The sequence below is a fragment of the Notolepis coatsorum genome, assembly GCF_963971535.1.
Source record: "Notolepis coatsorum genome assembly, chromosome: 5".
Lineage (NCBI taxonomy): Eukaryota > Metazoa > Chordata > Actinopteri > Aulopiformes > Paralepididae > Notolepis > Notolepis coatsorum.
In genome coordinates, this window is record NC_140169.1 from 117,383,309 (window position 1) to 117,399,674 (window position 16,366).

Below are 16,366 nucleotides of genomic sequence, written 5' to 3' on the forward strand. Positions count from 1 at the left end.
GAGTGCATTACAGTAGTCAAGTCGGCTTGAGATAAAGCCATGGATCAGTTTTTCAGCGTCTTTTTGATTTATAAACTGTTTATAGCTATGTTTCTAAGGTGGAAAATTTATGTTTTTGTCACCTTGTTGTGTGATTTAAAGCTTAGGTCTGAGTCTATTATAACACCAAGACTTGTAACTTCGGGTTTGAGGGCGAGGAATAATATTTATTTTTAATATAATTTAGCTTTTTTGTCTATCCAATTAATCAAAGTACTAATCGACATTCATCGATTTATCAAAATTGTTTGGAAAGGGGCATTTCAGAGATTTTTTTTACCTGCATCCTATCGTTCTGTTAAGGCTAATATTAGCCTTATACAAATTTATCAACATTAAGTCTTCAATATATTAGGGGACTTTATTTGAAAAGAGTTTTGATTTAATATTAGGCTTGGGCTGATGGTCAATTTAATTGAGAATCGATGATGGATTGAATCAATTGGCAATGACTACCCTATTTAATATTACACTTTAAATTATCATGCAGTTCAATCCGATGAACAGCAATTGGATTATTTATCTTGCATACATGAATAGATATTGTGATATACTGTAGTCTAGCCTCCATTGATATCTGAAAAAATTCCAGCTGATTATTGTGATGAATTTATTTCCCCAGTTCAGCATTTAGATATAGTGATCGTCAGTTAAACCAGTTGTGTGTGTGTGTGTTCCAGACACAACGGATCCTGCCATGTAAGCTGTATTGTTTGGGAGCTGACAATTGATGGAAAACTGGAATTCTTGAAAGCGGCAACATGTGGTCCATTCCAGGTCTCCCTGCTCCAGGATCAGATGTAAAAATTCTCCTAACCAGGGTGAACTTGAATCCGTTCTGTGCGCTTGTGGAGCTCTGGGGCAGCTTTGACCAGGAGCAGGAAGCAGCCTATCAGCGCTTAGCAAAAGACATTCAGTTTCCTGGGAAAATATTTAATGTGTCGGAAGGAAATCCTGGTGACTTGTGCTTGGTTCAGGTGAATGAGACTTGGTACAGAGCACGCATAGTCTCAAGAAATGTCTTGAATTGCAGTGTGTTTCTTATTGACAAAGGGCTCACCCACAGTGCCACCACAGGCATGTTGGCATGTGGCCAGAAGAGTTTCTTCCTCCTGCCACCCGAAGTGGAATTCTGCCTGCTGTCCAACATACTACCTGTGTCGGCAGAGAACAAGTGGTCCCCTATGGCCATGGATTTTCTCAAATCCCTCATTGGCAAGTGTGTTACAGCATACGTCCTGGATGTGCTGGTGCCCAACCGAACCGTTCTTCTGCACATCCCTTGTATATCCAAACAAATGTACGAGATGGGATTTGCCAAGATGTTGACACCTGACAAGTTCAAGGACTTTGTGCTCACGTCACTGCAGCCCCAAAGCGGAGCAGGGATGTCCACAGAATCTCACCAGAGTTCCCTGATAAATGAATCCTTCGAGGTTCATGAGCAGATGCAAAAGCAGCAGCAGCAGTTCATGTACCCAGAGCTGCAGATTGGAATCGTGGAGACTGTTCTCATCACAGAAATGACAAACCCACTGAGGTTCTACTGCCATTTGAAGGTTTTCTCACAAGAGCTGAAGAAGCTTGAGAAGCAGATCACGCAATACTATGAGAGCAGGTTGTCTGTTTGTCCTGTGAGACCTGATGTGCTGGGGTCTCCGTGTGCTGCAAGAGGAAGTGATGGAAAGTGGTATCGCTCTGTTTTACAGCAGATCTTCCCTGCCAACAATGTAGTAGAAGTACTGCAGGTTGACTATGGAAATAAACAGTTTGTACTAATGGAGAACATAAGACCATTGGCTGTAGAATTCTTCAGGATGCCTGTTGTGACATACCTATGTTCCCTCCATGGCATCACTGACAGAGGTGTGGGATGGACCACCGGCCAACTCGACTACCTCAGGTCCTTACTCCTGTACAAGACTGTGATCGCCAAATTTGAGTATCAAAGCCTCTCTGAGGGCATTCACTATGTCACGCTCTACGGGGATGAAAGCACAAACATCAACATCCTCTTCAACTCTAAGGTGATGTGCCTGCTGGGAAGTGAAAAGACCTACACAGATTACACTGTCCCCAGGACTACATTCAGACCCCAGCATCCAGTACAACTAGGAAATCAAGGAAATGAGGTAGATCCCGCTGAGGCTATGAAGAAAATGGAGACGAAAACTGTGAAAGAAATCCAGCTGAAGTGTCCAGTGGAAAGAGTGGAAGACCTCCCTCTTAACCGCTCACACATGGCAGTCGTGCAGCATGTGTCCAACCCATCGAAATTTTGGATCCAGACACGGAAGTATGTAAATGAGTTTAATGAGCTGATGGATGGCATTGTTAATCATTACAGCAATCCAGTTTGTGAAGATGTGGTCAAAAATCCAACTGTTGGCCTCTACTGTGCTGCTAAAGCGCAAGATGGTGCATTCTACAGAGCGGCCGTGACTACAGTCAGTGAGACGCAAATCCATGTCTACTTTGTTGATTACGGAAACACTGAAAGGGTTAACAGGAGCAACATCAGGGTCCTTCCTGACCGGTTCAAAGAGCTTCCCCAGCTTGCATTGAAATGTAAGCTAGCTGTCAAGCCAAAAGGTGAGACATGGAGCCACAATGCCACTGACTTTTTCACAAAAACAGTCATAGGTAAAGCACTGGATGTACATGTGACAGCCAAGTGTGATGATGGTTATGTTGTTGAGGTCACATACTCTACAGCCCAGGGAGAGAGAGATGTCTGTAAGCTAATGTGCAGTTCTGGCTTTGCTGACAAGGATGAAGCACAGAACAAGTCCACTGTGAAGGTGACCATTCAACCTGTAATTACGCCCACACTACAGAACCCAGGTGCCATACCGTTTGACGCATACAAGAACAGTGGAAGTTGTTTCCGAACCCTTAATACTACAGACTCCACCATTATTGAAGGCACACTTGCCTTTAATGAGCATTTGTTTCCCATAGCAAGTGTCCTTGACGTCAACGTGACTTACATCGAAAGCCCAAATAACTTCTGGTGCCAATTACGACAAAGTATGGGCCACCTGAACTTGCTCATGCAAGACATGCAGGTTTACTATGCAGGCAGTCAATTTCAACCCCCTGTGGACAAAGCTTGTGTTGCTCGCCATCCAGACAATGGAATGTGGTACAGAGCTGTGGTTGTTAAGCAACATTTGATGCCCCATGTCGACGTCTTGTTTGTTGACTATGGCCAGACGAAGACCGTCTCCCTGCATGACCTGCGGAGGATAAGCCCAGCATTCCTGAATCTGAAAGGTCTGGCTTTGCGATGCAGCCTGTTCAACCCTGTTAACCCCACATCAATCGTAAATGACTGGGGGAAGGAAGCGACTCGGCTCCAGGACTTTGTGGACTCTGCAGCATCCAGCCATGCGACCATGAGGTGCACCATATATGCTGTCATGTCCAATGACCAGGGGATTGCATTCAATCTAGTGGATCTAGAAACTCCCACTGAACATGCCTGCAACTGGATGGTCCCTGTTGCAAAAACCAGTGTTTCTTCCTCCCGGCTACATGCATACAATTACTCAAAACACAACATCAAAATGGGAACAGAAGAAAGAATCACCGTGACGAGCGTGAATAGCATCAGTCACTTTTACTGCCAGCTGGAGAGGAGAGCTGATGTGGTGAAACATCTTACAGTAAAAGTGGGTGCTCTGTGTCGACAGCTTGAGAACTTGAACCTCCCAAAGACAATAGGAGCTGCATGTTTTGCAAAATACACAGACGGACACTGGTACAGGGGACAAATCAAGGCCATGCAGCCGTCAATTCTAGTCCACTTGGTGGATTACGGTGACACTATTGAGGTGGACAAATCTCACCTGCTTCCAATTCCCATAGAGGCCAGTGACATTGTGGCTGTGCCTGTGCAAGCCATTGAGTGTGGTCTATCTGATATCCCTGCCAATGTTCCAAGTGAGGTGAATAGCTGGTTTAAGACCACAGCGACAAGCCGTGCACTCAGAGCTCTAGTGGTGGCCAAAGAACCTGGAGGTAAATTGCTGGTTGAGCTGTATTATGGAAAGACTCGGATCAGTGCCGATATCAAGCAGAGGTTTTGCCTGGAGATGCACAGTGGTGGGCATTTGGTCTACCAGAGCGGGAGGGGACTGGAGGCTTCCAACGGTGACGGACAACAGGCTGTCCCAAAACAAGCATGTAAGGTGGAAGATGAGACACAAGTCCCAAAGACTCCTAATGCTGTTCTAAAACAATCTTGTAAGGTGGAACATGCAACACAAGCCCCAAAGACGGATCGGTGGTCTTCTCCAAAACCATTGCATCCAATGAAAGGTGAGAAAGAATCATCTAAGGCCAGTCAGGCGTCTTATCCAAATCCCACACAACAAATGGCTGAAAATGGTCGTAGGGTAAGGGCTACATTAGAGTGCTATCGAGCTCCACACCAAAAAATACCAAATGGTATGGGAAGTGGTTCTGACCCAGTGGAGGATATATGTAGCGAACCAGTGAAACGGAATGCTGCAACTGAACAGGAACCGGTCATTGTTCTCAAGTCACCCATCACAAAAACTCAGAATAGAGGGATTGTGGCCCCTGAACCTAAGGCAGAAGCCCTCCCTAAACTAACAGAACTGCCCTCAAAATCCATAACGTCGGGTATGGAAGCAGATGTCTTTGTCTCTCACTGCAACAGCCCATCGAGTTTCTATGTGCAGTTAGTCAAAGAGGAAGATGACATATTATCCATTGTGGAAAAGCTCAATGATGGACGGTCAACTGCTGAAGCCCTTGATATCAAAGACTTGCTTATCGGTGATCTAGTTAACGCAGAGTTCCCAGACGATTCTTCCTGGTACCGCGCAGTTGTAAGAGAAATCCATGGGAAAGGGACGGCTCTTGTAGAATTTCTTGACTTTGGAAATACAGCAACAGTTTCAATCTCCAAGATTTGCAAACTCCTTAAACCCTTCGGGCAGATTCCCAGATATAGTACACATTGCTTGCTGAGTGGAGTGGCAGCCCTGACGCAGGAAGGGGAGTTGGAGCCTGAGGTGACGTCGACGTTCAAACAAGACATTGGTGGTAATGAAGTCAAAAGACTGAAGTGCATGTTTGTCAGACAATCGGGATCTATTTGGGAGGTCAGCCTTGAGGACAATGGAAGCAAAGTGATATGTAAAACGCCTACCAGAGGTCCAACTGAGATTTCTGATATGGCTCCAGAGGGGCCTGTGCATGGGGAAAAGAAGCCTGGCCAGGACCTTACCAGCAGAGAGATGCTACCTGTGAACACTCAACCTACGTATTGTCTCAAAGTCGACTTTTCAGAGGGACACAGCTTAGAGGCTTACGTAAGTTACGTTGCAACCATAACAGACCCTCAGTCCTTTTGGTGCCAGTCAGTCAACTCGGAAGAACTTGATCAAATCATTGAACGTGTTTCAGAAGTGGGGAATGCTGTTCAGTGCAAACCCATGAATGCCAACGGGCTCTCCTCTGGCAGCGCATGCGTTGCTCTTTTCACAGATGATCAGTGGTATCGTGCAGAGGTAATCAGGAGAGACGGTGACATCCTGACTGTTCTCTTTGTGGACTATGGAAATGAGTCCCAAGTCAATGTGAATGACGTGAGGGAAATGCCACCCAGTCTGGCTGAGTCTCAACCACAGGCGTTTCTGTGCCAGCTTGAAGGATTTGATGAGTCACACGGCTCTTGGGCTGATGGTGCATTAGATGGGCTATCGAAACTCATAACAAACAAATTGCTACAGTTGACCATTCTTAGAGTGTCGAGAGAAGAAGAGAATAGGACTGTGTGCTTTGTCCAGGTAGAATGCGAAGGCCAAGTGATAAATGAGACCATGAAAGTACACTGGAAGAGCTCTGTGATAGAAAACCAGCATAAAGCCACTGGAGCCTCTGATTCATATGTGAGGCCAGAAGTGTCATGTGAATCAACTATCAAAAAGCCAACTGGTCCAGAATCTCATCCACTTGAAGTACCTGAGATCCCAGTACTGCTAGAAAAAGATCCTGCTGATTCTTTCATGGAGCCTTTAGATGAGCAGCAGGATGAACTTGTGATCACTCAAACAGCAGATCAGATCTTGGAGGTGGAAAGAACCCTCGACAACCATGATTGCTTTAATGACACTAGTAGATCTGAACCTATTGCTGATGCCCAAAAGGAGGATAAAGATCACATTCCATCAGAGTGTGATGTAACTGACGAGCCCCAGCCATTTACAGAGGGTATCGGTTTAAGAGAAATGGTTACTGACATAATAGATGAGATGAAGACAATTCCCACCATTGTAATATCTGATGTTGAACCCAGTGATACCGGAGTCATGGAACATCTGTCAGAGGATCGAATCATGTCATCTCCACCAGCTGAAGATAACAAACGGTACAACTTGACCTCAAGCATTGACAAGAATCTAGTGGAAACAGACAAAACCAATGAAACTGTGTCTGTGATGGAACAAGCTGTATGTCCGCAAGGCGACTTTAAGTCTGCACTGTACTCTGATGAAAACCCTGAGGAGGCACCAACTGTAGCAGAGAGGTTTGGAACAAAAGGGGAGTACGGCCACATTGGAGAAGAGGAGTCTGAAGTTGTATTCTCAGAGTTGGAAACTCTGCCAGTAGAGGAGTCTAAAGTTGTGGTCTCAGAGTTGGAAACTCTGCCAGAAGATGAGTCTAAAATTGTGGTCTCAGAGTTGGAAACTCTGCCAGAGAAAGATGAGTCTGAAGTTGTGGTCTCAGAGTTAACTCTGCCAGAAGATGATGAGTCTAAAGTTGTGGTCTCAGAGTTGGAAACACTGCCAGAAGATGAGTCTAAAGTTGTGGTCTCTGAGTTGGAAACTCTGCCAGAAGAGGAGTCTAAAGTTGTGGTCTCAGAGTTGGAAACTCTGCCAGAGAAGGATGAGTCTGAAGTTGTAGTCTCAAAGTTAACTCTGCCAGAAGATGATGGGTCTAAAGTTGTAGTCTCAGAGTTGGAAACTCTACCAGAGGAAGATGAGTCTAAAGTTGTGGTCTCAGAGTTGGAAACTCTGCCAGAAGATGAGTCTAAAGTTGTGGTCTCAGAGTTGACTCCGCCAGAAGATGATGGGTCTAAAGTTGTGGTCTCGGAGTTGGAAACTCTGCCAGAGGAAGATGGGTCTGAAGTTGTAGTCTCAGAGTTGGAAACTCTGCCAAATGATGACTATAACATCGACATTGCTCCTGACTCTGGTAAGTTATACATTCCATATAATTCGTCATTAGTCTTAAAATAAGCCTGTATAGCTCTTGTGAACATGATTATGTTGACATTTGTACACTGGGAATAATATGATGTTGATGGAATGGATGTTTTCCCCTTCATTTTGTCTGTCATAGAGTTTGCTCGACCTCTGAGAGCTGCTGATACACTCCCAGCTGGCTCTACCTGTGTTGTCGGGTCACCTGCTGTTGAGGAAGAATGCAAAGGCCAGGCAATACGTGATGCAACGAAAGCACCCCAGACGAGCTCCACGATAGAAAACAAGCCCCATACTACTGGAGCCTCAACTTCATATCGGATGTCAGAATTGCCATTTAAATCGACCATTGAAGATCCGGCTGGTCCAGAATCTCATCCACTAGAAGTACCCGATATCCCAGTACTGCTAGAAAAAGATCCTGCTCATTCTTTCATGGAGCCTTTAGATGAGCAGCAGGATGAACTTGTCATCACTCAAACAGCAGATCAGATCTTGGAGGTGGAAAGAACCCTCGACAACCATGATTGCTTTAATGACACTAGTAGATCTGAACCTATTGCTGATGCCCAAAAGGAGGATGAAGATCATATTCCATCAGAGTGTGATGTAACTGATGAGCCCCAGCCATTTACAGAGGGTATCGGTTTAAGAGAAATGGTTACTGACATAATAGATGAGATGAAGACAATTCCCACCATTGTAATATCTGATGTTGAACCCAGTGATACCGGAGTCATGGAACATCTGTCAGAGGATCGAATCATGTCATCTCCACCAGCTGAAGATGACAAACGGTACAACTTGACCTCAAGCATTGACAAGAATCTAGTGGAAACAGACAAAACCAATGAAACTGTGTCTGTGATGGAAACAAGCTGTATGTCCGCAAGACGACTTAAGTCTGCACTGTACTCTGATGAAAACCCTGAGGAGGCACCAACTGTAGCAGAGAGGTTGGGAACAAAAGAGGAGTACAGCCACATTGGAGAAGAGGAGTCTAAAGTTGTGGTCTCAGAGTTGGAAACTCTGCCAGAAGATGAGTCTAAAGTTGTGGTCTCAGAGTTGAAACTCTGCCAGAAGATGAGTCTGAAGTTGTAGTCTCAGAGTTGGAAACTCTACCAGAGGAAGATGAGTCTAAAGTTGTGGTCTCAGAGTTGGAAACTCTGCCAGAAGATGAGTCTAAAGTTGTGGTCTCAGAGTTAACTCTGCCAGAAGATGATGGGTCTAAAGTTGTGGTCTCAGAGTTGGAAACTCTGCCACAAGATGAGTCTAAAGTTGTGGTCTCAGAGTTAACTCCGCCAGAAGATGAGTCTAAAGTTGTGGTCTCAGAGTTAACTCCGCCAGAAGATGATGGGTCTAAAGTTGTGGTCTCAGAGTTGGAAACTCTGCCAGAAGATGATGGGTCTAAAGTTGTGGTCTCAGAGTTAACTCCGCCAGAAGATGAGTCTAAGTTGTGGTCTCAGAGTTAACTCCGCCAGAAGATGATGGGTCTAAAGTTGTGGTCTCAGAGTTGGAAACTCTGCCAGAAGATGATGGGTCTAAAGTTGTGGTCTCAGAGTTGGAAACTCTGCCAGAAGATGATGAGTCTAAAGTTGTGGTCTCAGAGTTGGAAACTCTGCCAGAAGATGAGTCTGAAGTTGTAGTCTCAGAGTTGGAAACTCTACCAGAGGAAGATGAGTCTAAAGTTGTGGTCTCAGAGTTGGAAACTCTGCCAGAAGATGAGTCTAAAGTTGTGGTCTCAGAGTTAACTCTGCCAGAAGATGATGGGTCTAAAGTTGTGGTCTCAGAGTTGGAAACTCTGCCACAAGATGAGTCTAAAGTTGTGGTCTCAGAGTTGGAAAATCTGCCAGAAGATGATGAGTCTAAAGTTGTGGTCTCAGAGTTGGAAACTCTGCCAAATGATGACTATAACATCGACATTGCTCCTGACACTGGTAAGTTATACATTCCATATAATTTGTCATTAGTCTTAAAGGAAAACTCCAACATTTTGGGAAATTAGCTTATTTAACATCTTCCCTGGAGTTAGACAAGAAGATACATACCTTTTTTGTCTCTGTGCGTGCATTTAGCTTTGGGAACAATCGCTCCGTTAGCGTAGCTTAGCTTCATCACTGGAAGTGGGGGGGGGGGGGGGGGGGGGGGGCGGAGCCTGACGTCCCCTACAGGGTCTTACAGTCACCAAATACAACTCCAAAACGTTCCTGTAAACATGTTGTGACCTGTGTATTCACCACGTGGAGAAATAAAAAATTATTGAATTAGACAATTACGTTTTATAAGCAAATATACTCTGAACTATTTTTTGCCTAACTACTCGAGTCTCTGGGCGCAGTCAGTGGTTTCAACGTGAAGCCGTGTTTGTTCATATTCTCATTCCTTCAAAGGATCCGAACCGATTGAATTTTATGGATACCATGACTTAAAATCCTCTTACCTTGACGATTAAAAGCCTCCCCAATTTAGAAAACAGTAATCCAATGGCTGGTATTGATAATATAATACTAACTACTGCACGCTCGGAGCTAACCAGAGCTAACACAGAACAGGATGGTAAAGCAAATATAATGACTTTCTGGGGTTTCAAAATAAAAGTGCAACGTTTATAGCAGCGGAAAACGTTTATTTTGTACATTATCTAACGTTAACACGAACCTAAACTAACGTTACAACTAACCTAAAGTTAGTTTAGGTTCGTGTTAACGTTAGATAATGTACAAAATAAACGTTTTCCGCTGCTATAAACGCTGCACTTTTATTTTGAAAACCCCAGAAAGGAAGTCATTATATTTGCTTAACCATCCTGTTCTGTGTAGCTCCGAGCGTGCAGTAGTTAGTATTATATTATCAATACCAGCCATTGGATTACTAAATTGGGGAGGCTTTTAATCGTCAAGGTAAGAGGATTTTAAGTCATGGTATCCATAAACTTCAATCGGTTCGGATCCTTTGAAGGAATGAGAATATCAACAAACACGGCTTCACGTTGAAACCACTGACTGCGCCCAGAGACTCGAGTAGTTAGGCAAAAAATAGTTCAGAGTATATTTGCTTATAAAACGTAATTGTCTAATTCAATTATTTTTTATTTCTCCACGTGGTGAATACACGGGTCACAACATGTTTACAGGAATGTTTTGGAGTTGTATTTGGTGACTGTAAGACCCTGTAGGGAACGCCAGGCTCCGCCCCCCCCCCCCCCCCCCCCCCCACCCCCCCCCCCCCCCCCCCCACCCACTTCCAGTGATTAAGCTAAGCTACGCTAACGGAGCGACTGTTCCCAAAGCTAAATGCATGCACAGAGACAAAAAAGGTATGTATCTTCTTGTCTAACTCCAGGGAAGATGTTAAATAAGCTAATTTCCCAAAATGTTGGAGTTTTCCTTTAAAATAAGCCTGTATAGCTCTTGTGAACATGATTATGTTGACATTTGTACACTGGGAATAATATGATGTTGATGGAATGGATGTTTTCCCCTTCATTTTGTCTGTCATAGAGTTTGCTCGACCTCTGAGAGCTGCTGATACACTCCCAGCTGGCTCTACCTGTGTTGTCGGGTCACCTGCTGTTGAGGAAGAATGCAAAGGCCAGGCAATACGTGATGCAACGAAAGCACCCCAGATGAGCTTCACGATAGAAAACAAGCCCCATACTACTGGAGCCTCAACTTCATATCGGATGTCAGAATTGCCATTTAAATCGACCATTGAAGATCCGGCTGGTCCAGAATGTCATCTACCAGATGTTCTTGAAAACCCAGTACTGCTAGGAGATCCAGTTGATTTCCTCATGGAGTCTTTAGATGAGCTAATGCTTTACTGCTTTACTGATGCTTACAGTGAGGAGGAAGATGAACTTGTGATCACTCAAACAAATGTAACCTCAGAGGTGCCAAGTACCCTTAACATCATTGATCGCTTTGATGACGTTGGTGGATCAGAACCCTTTGCTGATGCCCAAAATGAGGATCGTATCCTGTCAGAACGTTACATGACAGACGAACCCCAGCCATTTACAGAGGACCAGAGTCTTGGAGATATTGTTCCAGACATAGTAGACGAGATGAAAACCATCTCCACCATCGTAATATTTGATGTTGAACCCAGTGATGCTGGAGTCATGGAACTTCTGTCAGAGGATATTGGTGAAGATCAAACCATGCCATGTCCACCAGCTGAAGACTGCGAACGATACGACTTGGCCTCAAACACTGACGAGAACATGGTGGAAATTGACAAAAACAGTGAAACAGAGATTGTGTCTGTGGTGCAACAAACTGTTGGTGCAGATGATGAACCCATATCTGTGCTGCAGTCGGATGTAAACCTTGAGGAGACGGCTGCTTCATATGACGACCAAATTCAGAAAAACTACGAGTTCTTCCAATTCAGTCTTGTGGTTGAGAGCACAGAGTCGGTAACAAAAGAGGAGGATATCCATGTTGGAGAGGACAAGTCGGAAACTGTGGTTGCAGGGTTGGAAACTCCGCCTGAAGAGCCTGAGCCCAAAGATGAGGACTGCAACAATAACATTGTTCCTAACTCTGGTATGTATTTCATGTAATTTGTCATCAGTCTTTTAGTCCATGGGCCAGAGCCCAAAATTTCACTCAAGTACCACTCAAGGTGACGAAACGTACATATACTTTTTTTAAAGATATGTCTGTAGATGATATTTTGGTATGATAGCCCTTCCTGAGTGGTAGCTGTATCATAATTATCAAGTCATGAAGTATACCCACCCCCTCACAGGGATGTACACTGCGATGATCTCGTCGCAAATTGCCCCTTAAATTGGCCGTTGCGAGTTGGAAATATTATTTGGGAGCAACGTTGCGAGTTGTGATTTCAACCCTTCATTCGCATTTCACTCCTAAATTAATCCATACAAATTGGATACATTTAAAAAAAAACATTAGCCTACAACCAAGGCTGTACAGTGCGACACAATGTCGTGGTGCTATGAAAGAATCTGTCGGCAATGAATGAACTTACTGCGATCACCGATAGCCTGAGTGAAAAAAAAGATTTGCGTGTGGAGTGAATCTGGGTCACGCTATATACTTGGTACTTGTAGTCTATCGTGCGATTAAAGACCATGTCCCTATCTGCATAGTCTATACATCCAACACCAAATCCCATAATTCCTAGCAAAACGAAACTGAATGTGGCCTCTCTTCCTTTCAATATGGGCTATTGCATCGCCAAAGAAGCACCTCATTTCAATACATTTAAGACGCAAATTTTGCTCTGCAAGAACAACGGAGTGGATATCAGTCCATCTTATGACAACCACGTCCGATGTGGAGAGATGATAAGATGATGATGATTGACGTGATGATGTGATGATTGATTGACGGGGACACGGACACTTCTAACGTTCAGGTTCAGCTATGCATTAGGTGTGTAGTCCTACCGTAAGAGCCTCATACGGGTCAATTAAACCTTTTTGATTAGTCTTTCCTTCCAGCTAAGTTGGACTGAACATTTCACTGTCAAAAGCGCAAATGTAAATAAGGTTGCGTCGCAACACGGTTTTCAAAATAAAGGTCACATATACAAATACCTCTCAATTCTTATTAAAAAAAGTCCCGGATATACATAAACATTAATTGGCATAGATCTCTATAAACGGCCCAACACATTGATCACTTTAGGCACACACTGAAACCAGTAACATCACAAATATGAAGCAGGTAATTACCCATACAAATAATAAACCTTTCATGGGGTTATTTACAATAATAATTCATTTGATTTCTAAAGCACTTTTCATTGTGAAACAAATGTATGCAGAGTTTCTTGTCCTCCTGATTAATGCAATGGTGTGTGTGTTGTGGTGGTCTCATTCAAGGAGCACTACACAAGCACGCGCACACACACACAGTTTGTTGTTTTTGTTCTATTAGTGATTTACACACTTTCTCAGTTGGTTCATTATAAAAGATACAAACCTGAAAACAAACGCACTTAAATGTTAAATAAAAGGACCACAGTAATGAGGCAGGAGGAACATGTTTTTTTAATAATGGTAAAATTGTTATTTAAAAATTTGCCCCTAAAAAATATTTTTTGCCCCTAAATTTCTCATTTAGGGGCAAGTGTGCCCCTAGTGAAAAAGCTTAGCGTACAGCCCTGCCTCAGGAAATTGCATTTCAGATGCTGGTGCATATCTTTGGTATCATTTTAAAGGGGACTGGCATCTTTCATTCAAGCTAAGATGTGAATCTTTCTGACCAATATAGAGGTCACTGGAGCTCTTTGAACAGTCAACAACACACATTTTACACGATTTTCGCCTAAATTATATACTATATTTTTTCCTTGTGTCATCTAGGAGCAACAGGGACACAAAATACAAAATCTACAACACTCTCAGGACCATAAGGATTCAGGAAATGTATAATATGCCTATACTATTTCTTGTCAGGGGTGATTGTGAGCCTTAAATTAGAAGAGCAGTAGTAGGCTCCTATTAAACTATACAGAACAGCCACTATGATAATGTCACAAAGTGGTCTGTCTTTATCATACATAAGGCTAACGGCCAACGGTTAACCCATTTGGCGCCAGACCCGAGACATCCCGTATCGATTTTTTCCCCCACCCATAGTTTTGTAGATACAGTACTGAATTCTGCCATCCGGACTCATGCAATTTGAAATATTATTATAGATTATAAAATAGCAGGCCTATAAATGACCTTATTATAGCGATGTTGCACATCTATGGATCGGGCCACATCTACTCGTTCCAATGACTGAGTTAAATTTGGATTTCGTATCACCAGGCATGCATGAAGAACAGAATGAAATCTACTGTAAATACAGTCAGCTTTTTATTTTTGCGACAGGTCCGCCATTTTGAATCCGTTTGGAACACGGATTGTTGCTAAATGTTCACAGAAGGGAGACAAACTTAACTGCGCTCCAAACTGCCAATAACGTTCAGTTGTGTGGTATATAATCCAGAGAAATAAGAGCAATACAAAATAATCAGGAAGACATTCGCAACCAGAAAGCTGGAGAACCCTAGGAGATGTAGTTTTTAGAAATGTCAACGCTCATTGAAAGCCCCGTCTTTCCTGCGTAATTTTTTTTCGTAGCCGCATTTTGCGGAGACGCTCTCTGATTGGCCACTGACTGACACTCTCTGATTGGCCACTGACATGTGCGCCCAATCGTGTGACGAGCTGTGTCTTTGCCCATTTCCACCTCGAAGAGCATGCAAACGCCTAGTTTATCACTGATTAAGCTTAGGCGACTCTTTCGAAGTTGGTTAAGGTTAGAGTTTGGAATCAGGGCTGGTGTTCCATCGCCCTGCTCTAAGATAAACTCTAACCTTAACCAACTTCGAAAGAGTGCCTAAGCTTAACCGGTGTAGAAACAAGCGTCACACGATTGGGCGCACATGTCGCATGAAGTGGGCAATCAGAGAGCGTCTCCGCAAAATGCGGCTACGAAAAAAAAATTACGCGTCTTTCCTTCATCCTAATGACTACAGCAAAATGGCCGCTCAGATTTATTTCCGGTAGAAATTTGCGATCTAGTGAATACAATTCCTTTATTTTTTTATCTACTTTTTCTCCCCATTTTCTATTTCTCCCATCCCAATTTCGTATAATCCAATTCTACCCTCCCCTGTCTCGAACGTTGTTAGACCATGCCTCCCACTGGTCGGCTGCAACGTGGACCAAGCCATGCATCACGTGTCCCTTCCGGTACACGAGGAGGCAGCTGTCATCTTTTCACCTGTACAGTGCGATCTCTCAGCGGCAAGGAGTAACGCGTGGGAGGCTTCCTGATTCTTCTGTACAGGCGCACCAACCGACCTGTAGGAGTCACTGTCCAGTGTCCACAACGTCCGATCCCCACCCACCGGCTTTCCCACCCCCTAATACTGCCAATTGTATTAGTATGAACGATCAGCCAAGCCGGAAGCAACGCAGAGAGCTGGGCTCGAACCCAGCATCTCCTGCATTAGTGGCGAGCGCCTTGCCCACTGCGCCACTTAGCCGCCCTTATTGAATACAATTCCTAAACTCATATTTCATTAACACTTTAACCTATTGGTAAACAAACGTATTGGTGAAAATATACACTATGACTGCTGTTGTGACATGGTTAGGATGTTTACTGTTGGATACATTTGAGAGAAAAAAAAACGAACATTATGTCATACAGTCTAGAGAGAATAATTTATGACATGATGTAATTTTGAGACCGGTACCGGACCCGTTGGATGGAAGAGATTAAGAGTAGGGATGTCCCGATCCGATCACGTGATCGGAATCGGCGTCGATCACGTGCTTTTCAGAGTATCGGGGATCGGGAAAAAATAATAATAAAAATCGGCAGTCAAAAAAAGAAAATTTTTATTCAACAAACATGACCATGTCCACGTCTTAAACTCATACGGAGGCCTTAGTTTTAGTTTTAAATTACATATAATATATCATCATTAATGTATTTATTGTCACACAGAGCAGAATAATTATCCACAACAAACACATTCCCCTTTAATTTTCACCGTTGCAACAAACATTCCCTTTAATTTAGACGCTACACGCTACACGCGAGTCGCGACCACATCACAACAACAACACGTCGCTCCCGAAACACGGTTAATATCCACTGACTTGAGCAGCTAGACTTAATGTCAGAGGTTTGGAACTAAGCATTTTAAAATAGAGAGTCAAGCCAGTTGCAATGTTTGCAAGGAGGAGATTCCGCGTGGAGGAAAAACTCATGAAGCAGCAGGCTGGAGGCGAAGTTTTCAGACTAACTTTTCAACTGGAGGATACCGTTACGTGACTGAGGATTATCATCAGCGTTTCAGACCAGAATGGACCATTACGTAAGTCGAACACTGAATGTATACTAATGTGCAAACATATATTGAAACTTTTAATATTTCTCATATGAAGCAGAAGCACATTTCTCAGGGTGAATGTAATAACAAAAGCCTCCGCTCTCGCGCCCTATTATAGGCAACAGATGGGCTTGTCTCACTCTGCCAGTTTCTGACAAAAATGCGTCAAAATTGATTACTAATGTGAAAGATCGGATCGGAAACGATCGGATCGA

At 43.6% G+C, this 16,366-nt stretch overlaps 1 protein-coding gene across 1 annotated transcript; it reads left to right on the top strand.

The window, feature by feature from the left end:
- Nucleotides 1-800: 800 nt before the first annotated feature.
- LOC311228320 (tudor domain-containing 6-like) lies at nucleotides 801-4,366 on the top strand (the record flags this gene model as incomplete). Its single annotated transcript, XM_084314229.1, has 2 exons — nucleotides 801-4,194; nucleotides 4,293-4,366. The coding sequence occupies 2 exons, from the start codon at nucleotides 801-803 to the stop codon at nucleotides 4,364-4,366; spliced, it is 3,468 nt and encodes a 1,155-aa protein (XP_084170355.1).
- Between the last annotated feature and the right edge of the window lie 12,000 nt (nucleotides 4,367-16,366).